At 46.1% G+C, this 17,691-nt stretch overlaps 1 protein-coding gene across 1 annotated transcript in view; it reads left to right on the top strand.

Moving 5' to 3' along the window:
• Positions 1-17,691, top strand: part of si:dkey-178e17.3 (somatomedin-B and thrombospondin type-1 domain-containing protein) — a 143,500-nt gene that overhangs the window by 95,373 nt on the left and 30,436 nt on the right. Inside the window, exons 2-3 of the mRNA XM_041203213.1 lie at positions 11,156-11,341; positions 15,131-15,221. Of these exons, the coding sequence (XP_041059147.1) occupies positions 11,156-11,341; positions 15,131-15,221 (277 nt within the window). The remainder of the gene's footprint in view (positions 1-11,155; positions 11,342-15,130; positions 15,222-17,691) is intronic.

The following is a 17,691-nucleotide window of genomic DNA, read 5'->3' on the forward strand; positions in this document are numbered from 1 at the left end:
GTGAGGGCCCACGATTTTTTCACGGATTTTTATATTTATATGATGTATTATACATTGATCTATAATACGCAAACTTTAATATTTATAAACTGAATGTTACTATTTTTGTTGGCATCTGGGGTTGCGTTCAAGTGTTAAAATGGGGTCATATTAGAAAATAATTTGGGAAGCGCTGCAATAGGAGTTGTTTTGCAAATGGTTTTTGCAAACTGTCCGAACAGTTTTCAGCTTGGGAACAAAACAAGGGCGTTTTCTTATTTTGTTTAATATCTTCTAATGTGGTATTTGGTAGGGTAAATCTAATTTACTTTTTAAGAAAATACCTTCAGTGTGCTGTGACTCTGGGACATTGTTAACCAGCTACACAATCAGATCTTGACAACATGTGAAATGTGAACCATCTGTTCTAAATATGGTCTCTTTCCTTGCTCAGGAACCAGTTTAAGTCAAAATGTTGCTTGGGGCTATCTGAAACGTTAACATATGTGGATTAATAGACTGATAAAAATAGATGATTTTTTTAACCATGGCTTATGAAACTATTTTGGGGAAATGTGTCGAAGAGGCCAGCAAGCATTGACACATTAACACCGTGGAAAGATTTCTCATTCCCTCACCTCGTTTGTTTACACCAAGTAAATGGTTAGAACATAAAAGATGTCCTATGGCATAAATCATGCTTCTGGTTCCACAGCCTTCAAGCTATTTATTTCAAACCCTGAATTCTGAATTTCATTTGGTTCATTCATTCTCAACTCATCCCCTTCAGTTTCTCACCACCTCCCGCTTTTACATCTACTCCCTGCCTTAGCTTTGCTACTGCCTCTCGTCAGTGGTGTTCCAGGTTGAAATCAATCCATTCAACCCCACCAGAAATATCATACAATACTCCATAATCATACATTGCACTTAACATAGTGAAACACTCCATTGCAAAACAGTACCTTATCGTACTGACCTACTCCAATAGGAGGGGGGATGGATTGAGTTTTTTTACATTGAGTTATATCATTGTGAATTATGTATGCTCAACACAAACAGGAAGAGGCCATTCAGCCCCTAAAGTTTATTCCGCCACTCAATTAGTTCATGGCTGATCCGTCTCTTAACAATATCTACCTGCCTTAATTCTGTAGCCTTTGAAGACCTTGCCTGACAGACTATCAATCACAGTTTTGAAATGACCCCCAGCCTCAGCAGCTTTTGAGGGAGATAGTTCCAGATTTCCACTACCCTTTGTATGAGGAAGTTCTTCCTGGCAGCTGTGGTACTGAATGGCCTAACTTTAATGTTAAATTTGTTCCTGCATGTTCTGGATACCTCCATTAGAGCTCATTTCACTCCATCTACATTATTAAATCAAAAACAAAGAACACATGAAATCAGAGCGGGAGTAGACCATCCAGCCCATCGAGCCTGCTCTGCTATTCAATACGATCATGGCTGATCTTGGGCTTCAACTCTACCTTCCAAATAATCTCTCAGCATCTACCCCATCAAACCCCTTCAAAATCTTCTGTGTTTCATCTAATTCATTCTTCTCAACGTCACAGAATATAGTCCAATTTATTCAGCCTCTCATCATCATGTTAAACACCTCAATTAGATCAACCCTAATTGTCTAAATTCAATGGATTGAAAGCTTAGACGATGTAACCCATTCTCATACTTTAACTGTTTTATCCCTGATTATCAAATGTTTTGTGTGTTTTCCTACAGCGGTTTAGAGATTAAATATTTTCAGAAAAAAATACAACAGGCAATATAAGCACGTTAACTCTTTAATATATCGTATTGCTCTACTTTCAAACGGTACAGATTGCATGGCTATGGGGAATGGAAAGTGTTTGGTTATGATAGTCCAGCCATCATATGGGGCAGTTGAGTGAGCCAATTGGATGGTGAAGCACATTGGCACATCATGGCATAGGCAAGGCATAACAATTTGTCGCTCAGTGCCCAGTATTGGCCGCTGTACATAGTGGGTGAGCACCTCTCTAAATCCAGGCATTTCCCCATGTGTAGGGAAGATTGAGAGTGATCCGTGGCCCACTTCCACACATCTTCTAAGGACAGATTTTGAATGGAGAGATGTTCCCCCCCCCCCCCCACCATAACACCCCTAACTCCTTCTGGTTACAATCAGCCTAAAAGACCAGATTACAGGAAGACAAAATACAGGGTCTTAACTCTGAACTGATGATTAAAAGAGGGAAAAAAAAAATGGCCAAAATGTCAAAGGCATCATTAGCCTCTTCCCTCCTGGGATGGTCCATTTGATTTCCTGTGAAACACAACATTTGCTCAACCTGGTCAAAGCTTTGATACTTAGCTGATCCTCGCAGGGCTAAAGGGTCAGGAATAACAAAATAACACTGCGTATGTCAGGAGAAAAACAGCAGGGGAAACATAACCACCAAAATGGTAAATCTCCCCAACCCCCCACCGACCCCCCCCACCCCCACCCCACCCCCCACCCCCACCCACCCCCCCCCCCCCCCCACTCCCTCCACCACCACCACCGCCACCCACTGTCACTCCCTGTTGCATAATGAAAGTGTCCATATGTGAAGGTGATCCTTAATCCTGTGTTAGAAGTGCAGCTGTCTGGTCCCACAGGAATGAAAGCCAATGCCAGTTCAGAAGAAAATATTAAACAAAGAGTTTGACTGTTTCATTTGCCCCTTCTAAAACACAAAATGTGATACTTTTGGAGGCAACCACTGGCCTCACCCTAAACTAAAGCCGCTATCTGAGGGTGATGCTACACTGTGTTTGGGCAGGAGTTTTTCCCTGTGACCAATGGCCTCTTCAACAATATTCCACTGATAAATGTATACATGAAAAGAAAGACATGCATTTATAACACTTTTCACAAGCTTGGGTCAAAGTGAGGTGCTTTACAGCAAACAAATTACTTTTGAAGGGCAGTCACTGTGGTAATGTAGGAAATGTAGCAGCCAATTGCTGCAGAGAAAGCTCTTACTAACAGCAATCTGATAATGACCTGATGATCTGTTCTTTCAGCGATATTAACTGAAGGATAAATATTGGCCAGGACAGCAAAGAGACATCCCCCTGCTCTCCTTCAAAATAGTGCTTTGGACTCTTACTTTCACCTGAGAGGCCAGATTTTGAGAAACAGACTTCCAAAGACTCATAACCCCCTCAGAGAAAAAATGTCTCCTCATCTCTATCTTAAATAAGCGACCCCTTTTTTCAAACAGTGACCCCCTAGTTCTAGATTCTCCCACAAGAGGAAACATCCTCTCCACATCCACCCTGTCAAGACTCCTCAGGATCTTCAAAGTTTAACATCTCATCCAAAAGATTGCACCTCCAACAGTGCAGCACTCCCCTAGTGTTGCACTTAACGTCAGCTTTGACTGTGTTCTCAAGTGGGGCTTGAACTGATGACCTTCTGATTCAGCTAGGCAGCCATTTGGGAAATCAAATTCAGTGTTGACTCATTTTGTACGCATTGAGGATTGACCTATAAACTTCAGTTATACAGAACATCAGGAGTACTGTGTACGGTACTGGTCTCCTTATTTAAAGAAAGATGTAGATGTGTTAGAAACAGTTCAGAGAAGGCTTACTAGACTAATACTAGGAATGGGCAGGTTGTCATATGAGGAAAGGCTGGACAGGCTAGGCTTGTATCCGCTGGAATTTAGAAGATTAAGAGGCGACTTCATTGAAACATATAAGACCCTGAGGGGTCTTGACAGGGTGGATGTGGAGACGATGTTTCCTCTTGTGGGAGAATCTAGAACGAGGGGCCACTGTTTAAAAAAAGGGGTTGCTTATTTAAGACAGAGATGAAGAGAAATGTTTTCTCTCAGAGGGTCGTGAGTCTTTGGATCTCTCTTCCTCAAAAGGTGGGGGAAGCAGAGTCTTTGAATATTTTTAAGGCAGAGCTAGATAGATTCTTGATTAACACGGGTGTGAAAGGTTATCGGGCGTAAGCAGGAATGTGGGGTTGAGGTTACATTCAGATCAGCCATGATCATATTGAATGGCGGAGCAGGCTCGAGGGGCCGAGTTACCTACTCCTGCCCCTAATTCATATGTTCATGAAATGAAAACAAATAGTGCTGGAAAATCTCAGCAGGTCTGGCAGCCTCTGTGGAGAGAGAAACAGAGTGAACGTTTCGAGTCAGTGTGACTCTTCTTCAGAACACCTGTTAGTATTGTTGTTTGGTGGATATACGTTGCTGTGTTTTCCTACATTACAACAGTTCAAAAGTGCTTTGCTGGCTGGAAAGTGCTCTGTCACTGAGGGCGGGTGAAGAACCCATATGAGAATGATCCCGGCCTCTCACTGAAGCTGCCGAGTGGCCTGATCTATCCACAACCCACACTCAGGGCTACCAACTCTCTAAGTTTGTGCTGGAGTCCCCAGGAATGAAAGACTGGTCTTCAGGGCATTACACTGAGCAAACTCTGGGAAAAAAATGGCAAAAACTGTTGACCAAACTCTCAGGTTGTTCAGACACCATTGTCCACAGTAAGCAGGGCTGTCAGAAATTTCCATCCAGCAATGTATGGGTGCGTGGAAACATACTCTGAAAGGAGAGACTGGAGCTACAAGTTCATCCGATCTGTGGCCTTGCCCCACCTTTCTATTTTTGTAGATGCCTCTAGCCCTATAACCCTCAGAGATCTCTGTGCTCCTTCAATTCTAGCCTCTTGATCATTCCCCATTTTAATCACTCTACCATTGGCGGCCGTGCCATCAGCTGCCTAGGCCCCAAGCTCTGGAATTCCCTCACTAAACCTCTCTGCCTCTCTCCCTTCCTTTAAAATGCTGCTTAAGATCTGCCTCTTTGACAAGCTTTTGGTCTTCTGTCCTGATATCCCCTTCCGTAGTTCGGCATTAAAGTATGTTTCATAACATGTCTATGAATTGCCTTGGAACAGTTTACTATGGTAAAGGTGCTATATGAATGCAGTCTGTTGTTGTTGTTATTCGAGTGACCTCAGTGCACTGCCCAGTGTTGGAACTGTTCGATACAGGAAGGTTGCTCTCCTAGTTTGTGCTGATTTCAGTCAAGGGACCAGATGAGGTCAAATCCTGGCAAATAAATTGGCCCGGAATCTTACTTCTGACTGCCATCGAGTGACCCTCCCTGAACAGCGAATAGACTAGGCCCAACCACTGGAATGGATGAAGGCTGCATGTGCCTCTCCAAATTTATGTGGGACTTCTTATGTTCTCTTGCCTCCCACTATTACATCTGATATGTTTCCCCCAACACTATCAGTGTTCATACACAGTTGTGCCTCTGATGTATACATGAACTCCAAGGATTCGATTACGAGGAAGGATTACACAAACTAGGGTTGTAATCCCTAGAATTTAGAAGGTTAAGGGGCGATTTGATTGAAGTTTTCACAATATTCAGGGAAACAGATAGGGTAGATTAGAGAAACTATTTTGGTGGTTGGAGAGTCTAAGACCAGGGAACATGATCAAAAAGTTAACGCCAGACTTTTCAGAAATGAAATTTCTTCACACAAAGGCTGGAAAAACTCTGGAACTCTCTTCTACAAATACTAGATTAAATATTAATTTTAAATCTGAGATTGGTAGATTTTTGTTTACCAAAGATATTAAGGGATTTGGAGCAAAGGGAAGTCATATGGAGTTAGGTCACACATCAGCCACGATCTCACTGAACGGTTGAACATAAGAATTAGGAGCAGGAGTAGGCCATTCAGCCCCTCTGCCTGCTCCACCATTCAATAAGATCATGGCTGACCTGACTGTGGAGTTAACTCCACTTTCCTGCCTGTCCCCCCATAACCTTTGACTCCCTTGTCAACCAAACATCTGTCTAACTCAGCCTTGAATATTTTCAATGGTCCAGCCTCCACTGCTCTCTGGGGAAGACAATTCCAAGCACCAATGACCCTCTGAGAGAGGAAATTCCTCCTTATCTCCATCTTAATGGAAGGCCCCATTATTTTGAAATAACGCCCCCTAGTTTGAGATTCCCTCACAAGGGGGAATTTCCATTCTCTCAGTATCTATCTTGTCAAGCCCCCTCAGAATCTTATGTTTGAATAAGATCACCTCTCATTCTTCTAAACTCCAATGTGTATAGGCCCAACGTGCTCAACCCTTCCTCATAAGACAACACCTTCATCCCAGGAGTCAGCTGGGTGGATCTTGTCTGAATTGTTTCCGGTGTTAGTGTATCCCTCCTTGATTAAGGGGACCAAATCTGTACACAGTATTCTAGGGGAAGAATTTTTGGATCTGTGGGCAGCCAGAACCAGTGGGTATGGGAGCGGCTGGGGAACAGACCACTGCCCACGATCGGCCCCACGACCACAATGCCATGCTGGCTAGCCAACTAGCTGCCAGCCTGTTTTAAAATGCGTGCTGCAATGCTCAGTGCTGCTGGGGTGGGGGCAGGAGGAAGGCAAGTAAGAAGAGAATATCTGCTCAGCATGTTTACTTGCTATGTTTTAGCCTAAATTTCTTGGCGTTGTAGTAATATTACTGGGCTGGTAGTCTGGACGCCCAGGCGAATGCTCTCGGGACCGAGATTCAAATCCCATCACGGCAGCTGGTGAAATTTAAATTCAATTAATTAAAACAAAAAATCTGGAATTCAAAGCCAGCGTCAGTAACGTTAACCATGAATGGTATCATCGATTGTCATTAAAAACTCATCTGGTTCACTAAATGTCCTTTCAGTAAGGAAATCTGCCATCCTTACCTGGTCTGGCCTACATGTGACTCCAGAGGCCCTGGAGGGATTTGAAGGGATGAAAATCTTAAAAAATTTGAGGTGTTGCCAGACCAGGAGCAAATGTAGGCCAGTGAGCATGGAGATAGGGTCCGGGCAGCTGAGTTTTCGAAGAGTTGAAGTTTACAGTTTTTCAAATATTTTCCCTTGACTTGGAAACTATTGTCACAATCTTTAATTGCAATCCGAGTAAAAGTGACAGTGAGACTAGGAAACAAATCTCCAAAAAGAATTTGAGCAGATATTCTCTTCTTATTTAAATGTCCGACAAATGTCTTATTTAAATGTCTTAATGGTCCGATCTCATGTTTTGGGAGGGATAGAGGTGAAGGACAGGAACAGGACCAAAACAGCAACCTAGCAAACACTAGATTGCACTACACATTTCTCTTCCTTCCCGAGTTACACTTTGTGGTTCTCAAATAGGGTCGTGCTTGAAATCTCCTGCAGACGTGGGTTAGCTCTGGGTCCAGACTGACCCTCCACACATGGCTCTCTGCCAATTGGATAGCTGGGGCTGAGCAGATGGCAAACCTTCTCAAACCTTTCTGTGAACCTCAGTGTAAAGAAGATCAAGCACGGTTAAAAACTCAGCTGCTGATTCACTACAAGCCCGCTTAAGATGGCTGAGGTAAACCAATTTCACCCCTCCCCCCAAACCCGTATGTCTTGAATTAAGAAGGGTTCAATTTGTCAACCTCATAAGCCTATTTGATAATCATTCTCCAGATAACATTGTTTCGTATCTCTGTAGACGTATAGAAAGTCTTCCCTTCCTTTAGCACACGTTCCCTCTGAGCTCTTGATTCCTTCAGTCTCAGCTTTATTCTTCACAAAAGCCTTTAAGACGATCTCTGAAGTACTCCAGATCTCTTTGGATGATCCACAGCCATCTTGTTTTGCAAAGCTTTGTTGTTAATTCACTTGTTAAAGTAAAAACATTTCCAGACCCCGGTCCTTCATTGCATCTGTAGCAACACCCACTGAATAACCATGTCAGTCAGTACATAACCCCCATCCTGCTCTGGGCAAATATCCATTGCAATTCCAGCTCACCATCCGTACCCCCACCCCCCCCACCCCACAACTCTACTTAGAATCGTTGCTTCAAGTGCTGATTTCAATAACAACTTGCATTTGCATGACGCCTTTCATGAGGTAAAGCATCCAGAGACATTTCACTGGTACGTAATCAGGCAAAAACTGACATCAAACCAAAGAAGGAGACTTTAGCACAGATGTCCAAAAACTTGGTGAAAGACGGAGGTTTTAAGGAGAAGAGAGATGTCGAGCAGAATTTGACGGTCCCCCCCTCCCCAACGGTAACTTTGTAGGCTGTAAAATCCTTCGGATGGCCCTCCCTGGGCTCTCGTCCGCCCCGAATTCTCCATAATTGGGGGGGTTGGTGGGTGGGGGTGGGGTGGGTGGGGGTGGGGAGGTGGGGGTGGTGGGTGTGGGATGGGGTATGGAGAGGTGGGGGTGGGGGTGGGGTGGGGTAAGGAGAGGTGGGGTTGGTGGGGTGGGGGAGGTGGGTGAGTGGTGGGGGTGGGGTGGGGGAGCTGGGTGAGTGGTGGGGGTGGGGTGGGGGAGCTGGGTGAGTGGTGGGGGTGGGGTGGGGGTGGGATGAGGTGGGGGTGGGGTAGGGAGAGGTGGGGGTGGTTGTTGTGGGGGTGGTGGGGCTGGTGGGGTGGGGGTGGATGGGGGAGGTGGGTGAGTGGTGGGGGTGGGGTGGGGGTGGGTGTGGGCTCCCTCCATCAACAGCCTCTTTTCCTCCTTTTAAAATTTGTTAACACTGTCCCCCTGCCAACCCAAAAGGCCTCACCACCAGCCTCTCCACCAACACCCCTATCCCTCTGCCCACCACCCACCCCTCCACCACACCTGCCTTTTCTGCCCTGAGACCCCCAACACTTATCCAGTCCTGGGACTCCCAGGACTTGGACCTTGGGGACTGCTTGCAGTCCTAGGCCTGTCCACCGCAGCTTCGGGCGCTGGTGGGACTAGAGAGCTACTGGCCAATCTGATTGGCTGTCAGATTTCTGAGGCGGGACTTCCTCCTGAGTGAAGGGGCAGAAGGCCTATCCCCAGCCAATTAACACTTTTGAAGCTGCGGGGCGGGCAGTATCCACGGCAACGCGTTCACTGCCAACTCCTCGGTTGGCAGGATGCAAAACTCTGCCATCCGAAAATCCCTGGCCCGTGTACAAATGGCGCGTGCAATGTTTTATGAGGCAATTAAACACCCTCCAAGAGCAGCAATTTTTCCTTTGGCTGCAGGAACAGTGTAAGTGAAGGCCCGAAACACACGCCATCTTGGCAAAATGGGTTGGCATGGTCCAGTTGGGCTGAGTGGCCTGTTTCTGTAGGTAATTCTACGGGGGATTGAGGGAGTTGGGTGGGCTCATGTTACACATAGGCTGCAAAGTGCCTGGGAGCGACTGCATGGATCAATCTGTCCTGTTCTTTCTCGGGTCTTAATATGACTGTACATCGCCTAGGCTGACACTTCAGTGCAGCTCTGTGGGAGGGCTGCACTGAGGGCTGCCTCTCAGATCATTGGAAAAGATTCTGTGGGACTCCCCAGAAGAGCAAGCTGCAACTCTCACACGAACCTGTCCTGTATTCACGCCTTCATTAATACCACCTAATTCATTATTACCACCCAATTCATTAATACCACTCAGAAACAGATTCCATGGTCATTTATCTCATTTCTCGTTTGTGGCAGCTTCCTGCGCAAAAAAAAACTGCTTTCTACTTTTGCCTGCATAATAACGGTGATGACAAGAAAGTAATTGGCCGTGAAATGATTTGGGATGTCCTGATGCTGTACGAGTTGCAACGTAATTGTGAAATACATTAAAGATATAACCAGTTCTCAGTGCGGTCACAGTATGAGCTTCTTCAATTCAGAACTGTCCTACAAAAACTGGCGCTGTCACCTCTCTGCCAAAACAGCAAACAGTCCCTGGCTCCAAGTTACTCTGCTTTTAGAAATAACTAGCATTTCACTTGCATCACCGCAGTGTGAATGTTGCTGAAGTTAAAAATGAGATTCAAGAGCTGAAACTACTGAATGGTTGTTTCAAGTCTTGGTGACTTGGTGCCGTGTCCCACACTTAGCACTGATCCACAGCTGGGTCCTTACTGAGAGGAATGGGATACAATTACACGCTCCTGGATCCTGAGAATGGAATGCCACAAGAGATGTCGATTAGGGATGTAACCATCATTACTCTACGCACTGTGGCATTTTTCCCAACTGCAAGGTTTCGCTGTTTTTCCTGGAGATTAACAGGTTTAATGTGCAGCTCCCACGGGATTGGAGCTAAGTGTTGGACACTTCAGCATCATCCTGCAGGCCAGGCTGTGAAATGAAAGTTGCTCTGCTCTAACTGCCTGGTGGGGTGAGTGCTGCACAGCAACATCTCCTGGACTGCACTCCACTCTCTGACTAAAAGGATCAGTCTCTTCCAGTGCTGCTTTCTACCCAGCCACTGGGTTGAGTAACTAAGGTTTATTAGAAACCTTTTAGTTTATCTCTCGTCCTTCATGTTCTTCTAGAGCCATTGTATGATATAGTGCAGAAGGAGGCCATTCATACCTCTTTGATAGAGCTAACCCTCGCCCATTCCCCTTGGCCCCGTAATTTTTTCCTTTCAAGCATTTATCCAATTGCCTTTTGAAAGTTGCTATGGCAACTCCTTCCCCTGCCCTTTCAGGTAATGCTTCCCAGATCAGACCAACTCGCTGCGTAAGAAAAAATGTTTCTTCATGTTTTTTCTTCATTTTCATGGTTCTTTCTTTCTGTTTATTTATTTTGCCTATTCCTTTCGCTGTTTGAGGAAACATTGACAGGTTGGGCCTGTACTCATTGGAGTTTAGAAGAATGAGAGGATATCTTGTTCAAACATGTAAGATTCTGATGGGCCCTGACAGAGTGGATGCTGAGAGAATGTTTCCCCTTGTTGGGGAATCTAGAACTGGGGGCACAGTTTCAGAATAAGGGGTCTCCCAATTAAGACAGAGATGTGGAGGAATTTCTTCTCTCAGAGGGTTGTGAATATTTGGAGTTCTCCTTCCCAGAGAACTCTGGAGGCTGGGTCATTGAAAATATTCAAGGCTGATTTAGACAGATTATTGAACCATGGGGGGATCAAGGATTACGGGGAAGAGGCAGGAAAGTTGAATAGAAGCCAAGATCAGATCAGCCATTATATGATTGAATGTCTGACTCCTACTCCTATTTCCTATGTTCTTGTGTGTTGAAATCCTCCCTCCTGCTCTTGTAACAAGGGGTCAGGTATGAGAAGGGGAGAAAAGATTGAGGTTGCTGTTCATTCTAAGATCAATGACCTGATCGCTGCCTTTTTCCAACCTCTGTTTTCCTACAGCTATCGACTGCATAGTGGGTCCGTGGGGCCCCTGGACTGAATGCAGTTCCCTGTGTGGCATAGGGAGCCGAGACAGAGGCCGGCTAGTCACCATTCCACCCAGAAATGGAGGAACACCCTGTCCTGATTTGAAGCAGCGACGGGGTTGCTATGGACACAACCCTGAAAGATGTCACTCGGTTAAAGGTATCGTATCGTACGCTACCTAATGTTACACATTTAACTTTGTGAACGCTGCTCTTAGGTCAACTGTAGAGTTTCTGATAACCATTCACAAATATGTTTCCAGAAGGGCAGCACCGAGAGAGATCTCCACTTTTGGAGGGACAAAGAGGCAGTACTGGGGCAAAGATTATGCATATAAGGAGCATAGGTTAACCCTATGGAAACCACCCTGTTAACCCCTTACATTCAGATCTGTGAGGGACTTGATTTCATGAACTGTGTGCAGTTGCAGCTAGGGCACTTGGATGACAAGAAGTGAAATCAGTTTGGACACTTTCCACCTAAAACCCCTAGTGAAGTGGACCCAGGTCACACAATGTTCCCAGGGTACACTCTGGAAAAGTCAAATCTTGAGTCCTTGTGCCAATTCAGTACTCCCCAAACCCCAGCACTCATATGGAGAGCTATGGATTAGCTCTCGATTTTACCAGTATCCCTTCGTAGGGTGTGCGGTCCCTCATCAATTAGGAAAACTAATGTCAAACTATAGCCTCAGTCAGAGAGGCTACGAGGTGTGGGAAGAGCAAAATTTATACAGGTGCATTGCGGGGAACGAAGACCATTATTAGGGCAAAGGAGCCTTATACACAGTTACCATGCTAGAATTGGCTGATACTATCATTGGTGCCTGTGCTCAGAATGTGGGTGAAGCTGGAAAAGCCAAGCATTTATTCTGAGCTCCGAAGAAGAGTCATACTGGACTCGAAACATTAACCCTGTTTCTCTCTCCACAGATTCCGCCAGGCTTGTTGAGTTTTTCCAGCATTTTCTGTTTTCATTCCAGCATTTATTGCCCCTCCCTAGTTGCCCTGTAGTGGTAGCAGTGGGTGGGGCAGGGCCTTCTCCTAGAACCATTGAAGATCCCATGGGAATGGTTCTCCCAGAGTGGTGTTTGATTAGGGAATTCCAGGCTAGTGACTCACGCCTTAGCTCCAGTCTCCCTAATAAGCCGATATCCTTCCCCTAAACCCAGCAGATCCTGGAGTAACAACTAAACTCAAGTGACTGGTTCAAAGAGAGGCATTGAGGCAGCCTGGGCCTCATCCGGAGCCTCAGTTGGAGATGCAAGAACATTGGAACAGGAGGAAGTTATTCTGTTAGATCATGGCTGACCTGTATCTGAACTCCATCTACCCATATGATTCAATCTCCCTTTGTATTCTCGCCCATTAGAACTCGACCAATCTCAGGTTTTGTTATTTCCATTATCCCAGGTCTCAACGGCATTTTTAGGGGGTAGAGTTCCAGATTTCCCTTACTCTTTGTGTGAAGAAGTCGTTTCTGACATCGGCTTAACTCTAATTTTAAATTCTGCCCCCTTGTTGTGGACTTTCCCACCAGAGGAAATCGTTTCTCTCTGTCTACCCTATCAAATCCTTTAATCGTCTTAAACACTTCAGCTTGATCACCCCCTTAATCTTCTATTCTTGAGGGAATATGAGCCTAGTCTACCTATGCAATCTGCCCTCATAGCCTAATCCTTCTAGCTATTCCAGGAGTGAATAGAAGGCGGGGGCTTGTCCTGCACACCTTAACCACAATGCCCACATGAATAGCAATGTGGTAACCCAACCCCATCCAGCTGTGGCTTCCAACTCCAGCTGATGCAGAACTCGGCTCTGACGGCAGCAGAGAGCGCGGGCGGAGATGTTAGGGGTGGGTGGGGGAGGGGTGGGAGTGCCCCACCTGACTGAGCTCCCACCCTCCGACTTACTGAAGCTACACCTTTTTCTCCCGACTGCTTGGGGATGAGGTGCAAAGCCATGCCAACCCAACTGTGGGTGGATGGGGCGGGGAAGGGCTACAAGAAAAAATATCCAGGAAGTCTCAGGTTCTGGAGTAGCTCAGGAACAGTGTGAAAGCAAATAGGAAAGGGGCTTGACAGGGTAGCCACTGAGAGGTTGTTCCAGGTTAGGGGGCCGATCACTTAGGACCGAGATGAGGCGAGATTTCTTCACTCAAAGGGTTGTGACTTTTTGGAATTCTCTACCCCAGAGGGTTGTGGATGCTCCATTGCTGAATAGATTTAAGGCTGGGGTAGACAGATTTTTAGTCGCCCAGGGAATAAAGGGATATCGGGAAAGGGCAGGAAAGAGGAGTTGAAGCTGAGGGTCAGCCATGATTGTATTGAATGGTGGAGCAGGCTCGCTGGACTGTGTGGTCTACTCCTGCTCCTATTTATCCTGTTCTTATGTTCTCAAAAGGAAACTCTAAAACTAATAGGGGCTCCGAGCACAGTATCAGCGCTCAGCAAAGAGCTGTGGAGGTTCCAGCTGTGGAAGGAGGAGGGAAGATGTCATGGTGGCGTAGACTTCACACTCCAGGTGGTATCAGTAGGGTGAGATGTAGAGAGGTGGGAGGAGGTTCACATGAAGCATAAACACCAGCATGGACCCAGTTGGGCCGAGTGGCCTGTTTCAGTGCTGTAAATTCAATGCAGTTTAAAAACAAGCAATAAAAAGAGAAGCAGCAGACCTACCTGAAAGGTTCAGCTCTCTTTTATCTCTCCAGCTCTATCTTATCTGCTGTGCACTGTTCTCTTCTGTTCAGGTTTCAAAGTTCTTTTGATTTCTTTTTAAACTCGAGGAAGTTAGGAGGAAGAAAAGCAGTTGGAGGGCTGCTGGGGAATTCAGGTTGCCAACCGTGGTTGGATGCTTTCCTGGAGACTTCATCACATGACCTCCTGCCCTGCCCTCCCACCATTGGTCACCCAATGTGTCCATCCTCGTGGTACCGCCCCTTTGCTCAGCCAAATGGAGAGCGAACAGATTCTTCCTTATTCGGTTGGATGATTCTCAACCATTGGTCAAATAGCCTTTTATTCCCATAATATTCTTACGGATCATCAGAAAGAAGAGGGAAAAAAATAACAGTTTTTCAATGCCCCTACGATGTTTCTCCTGAGATTTTGCTCCCTGCAGTTTCCTGGAGTTTAATCTTCAATTCCCAGAGACTCCAGGGCAATCCTGGAGAGTTGGCAACACTAAGGATTCTCGGTTTGTGGGCTGTAACTAAGAAATTAGACAATGAAAGACAGTGCACCGCGGGGTAAGAGTTTCTGCAGCTATGGGATTGGGCAGGAGAAAGGGGAACGAATGCAGGAGATTCGAGGCTGAGTGTTTGTGTTAAGTGGCGTTTGACCTACGATACCCAGAATCTTCCAAATGGATAGTGCCAGGTACAAGAGGCTTCAGCTACTGGACTTCACAGGCCTTGTTAAGGCTTTACTAGTTATGTTTAAATAGGAACCATAGCTCACTTGGTAGCACTCACTCCAGAAGTCTCAGATGCCTCCACACCAACCGACCCCCCCTGCCCCACCCAATGCCAGTGCTGAAGGATTGCTGCATGGTCAACGATGCCTTCTTTTGGGCAAGATACTGAACCAAGGCCACCGTTTGCCCTGTGAAGTGAATTTAAAATATCCTAAGGCACTATTTCAAAGAAGCCCCAGTGCCCCGGCCCATAATTATCCCCCAACCAGCATCGATTACTTGGTCATTCACCTCATCATTGTTCCTGGGAGCTTGGTGTGTGAAAATTGGCTGTCATGTTCCCTACATGATAACAGCTGCTACACCTCCTTCTTTGGCCATGAAGCTTTTGAGACATGCTGAGGTTCCTGAGGGATTTGCTCTTGGCTGTCTGAGCGATGGGGAATTTCTGTGCTTTATGATTGAAGGTGACTAACAGGCTAATAATGAAATGCAGTAACTTGCTGGCACATTCTGAACTTCGATCTCATTGCAGAGGTGGCTAAGATTTTACCCGACTCATATAAAAGGAACTTCAAAGATCCATGGAAGAGGCCTCATATGATGGCAAAGGAGCAGAAACCAAGGTAATGAATCTTTCCAGAGATCCAGACTGTTAATATTTTGCCGCTGAACAGTTTTCTTACTATTGAAGAGACAACTGAACTGGGGTCTTTTATCACCATTGGCATCAACTGCAGCTTCACATGTTCAGTTGTGTTCAATTGTTGAGAAGAAAACTGCAGTCAAGTGGAACTATTTATTTTCTCTGCTTTTTAAAAAAAAGATTAATGTTCAAGTGACGCTGATGGTATCATCAGAGGCCTTGGTTTGGAGGAGTTGCTATGTTCTCTAGTGTGGTGATAAGCAAAGATTGTTAGCCCAAGAGGCCTTACCGATTGTGTTGTCTCATTTGTGTTGTTGTTAATTCAAATGGGCAGAGGGCACTGTTCAGAGGTGAGTTGTTACTCATCTACCTCATTGATGATGCATCTTCAAAGCTATGTCAAAAGTGTGTAACTCCATTTCCCAACAGCCAGACTACTCATTTAAAGGGTAACTAGTAACTGATTTCTCTCTCTTTTTGGCTCTCTCACTCTCTATTAGTTTCTCTCACTCTTTTTCATTCTTTATATTAGCATATATAAAATCATTAGTCATTTGACAGTACAGAACTTGAGCATTGCTGAAGAGACATTCTGTCAAAACTTTTTGTCTTGCACTCATCAGGACAAACACAAGAATGCCAAATTTCAAAGGGTTTTGAACCCTTTTCTCATGCAGTATAAATTGTTGCTCCCTTTGAAATTTGGCATTCTTGCATCTGTCCTGATGAGTGTAAGATGAAAAGCTTCAATCCTATGTCATTTTTTTCAGCAATAAAAGATAATTAAAAATTTTATTAAAATGCACACTTCCTGCCCAACTTGCTGTTATCATGACTTTTCATCTTGCTATTATGTTGAAATTTTACACTGAAACATCCAGTGCAAATATTCAGCGAAGTCTATTGGATTACCCCCTGAATAAGTCAGAGGGCTGATGTGCGCGATGACCCCATGCCCAATCATAGCTGTGCAGGCAGCAGGCAAACATCACACCCGTCTTCTCGTTTCCATAGCTGTGATGTGAAGCCCAGCACTGACTACGTTGCTGAGTGACTGCACGCCTCAGCCGTGGGGGTTGGGGGGGGGGGGAGGGGGGGCTGCTAACGCCACTAACCTGCATGACTTAAAGTCAGCCGCCATCTCTTAAAGGCGAGGTACATTCTAGCTGCAGCAGGGACTGAAACTGCTTGGGCAACACCTGGAGACCTTCAGGAAGGTAAGGGAGAGGGTAGAGTTTTGCATGGAGTGCTGGATGTATTGGTGGGATAAAGCTCATACGGATTAGTTGTTTCGTGGAGTCTTTTATTTCAGGAATGTGGCCAAGGGGACACTGTGATGGCCCGTGACAGAAGAATGGTAAGGTGGGAAAGTGTTGAGCAACAGGGACCCGGGGTTTCATTCAGGAGAACTGGAGTCTAATGACAACCAATCACAGACAACCGATCGGGAATGCGGATATGATAACAGCCTCCTCCTCTGAGGTGGTTGGCGGCAAGGGCTGTGCCCTCATGATGGCCAAGTTGTGGACATTCGAACAGACCGCCCACTGGCCAGGATGCCCGCTCCAGTAAACACTACAGGGCTCGGCCTGAGTGGTCTGGCAGTGGAACCGTTGTTTTAGCACGTTAATGTTCCTCGTTGTAGCATGGCTCTCATTGTATGAGCATTGGTGTCATGTGGTGGGTTGGGGAGGGGAGTCAGATGGGCAGTCAGCAGCCAGATGGAGAGAAGGTTGTCCTTGTCATTGAGCAGCTGTGCTTGCAGGCCCAGTGGACTGGCGCAAGATGAATGCATCATGGCCATTGCCAGGAGAGCAGGCATTCACCAGCAGAAGGTGCTGAGCATGATCGCACCAACTGCACATTGAGTGTGAGCTGTGATCTTTCTGGTTTGTGCACACATCACCTTTGGGATACATCAAAGCTGCAAGGGTGCTGTTGATGGCACCCTGCATCATGGGGGAGCCCACTACCCTGGCAAAGCCCTGCACCCATTTCTTCTGCATGTCTCTGTTTGAAGAGAAGATACTGAAGTCCCCTGTCCTGGAGTAGAGAGCCTCTGTGATCACCCGGAATTTGCTGCGGATGGCGAACTACGAGATGTTTGCAATGTTCACCTGTTCCAGCCTGGAAGAATCTGCTGATGAAATTATTCAAGGCCACGGCCACCTTAAAGGCCACTGGCAATGCCACCTTTGCCCTGCTCTGAGGCTGCAGGTCCACTTGCAAGGGGTGGCACTGTTCTGTGCCCACCTCCTTGGTGAAACGTAGCTGCTGAAAAAGCTGCTCCTGGGTTGGGTACAGGTAGGACAAGTGCTCCCTGAAGACCCTCGGAGAACAAGGCCTTTGCTGAGAGCTCTCCAAAATCTCCCCCTGTGGACAGCTGGCCTTCTCTGCTGCCTCCATCCCATCTGCCTCTGATAATGAAGCCCAAAGGGAGCTGCATGTAG

The sequence above is a fragment of the Carcharodon carcharias genome, chromosome 13, assembly GCF_017639515.1.
Source record: "Carcharodon carcharias isolate sCarCar2 chromosome 13, sCarCar2.pri, whole genome shotgun sequence".
NCBI lineage: Eukaryota > Metazoa > Chordata > Chondrichthyes > Lamniformes > Lamnidae > Carcharodon > Carcharodon carcharias.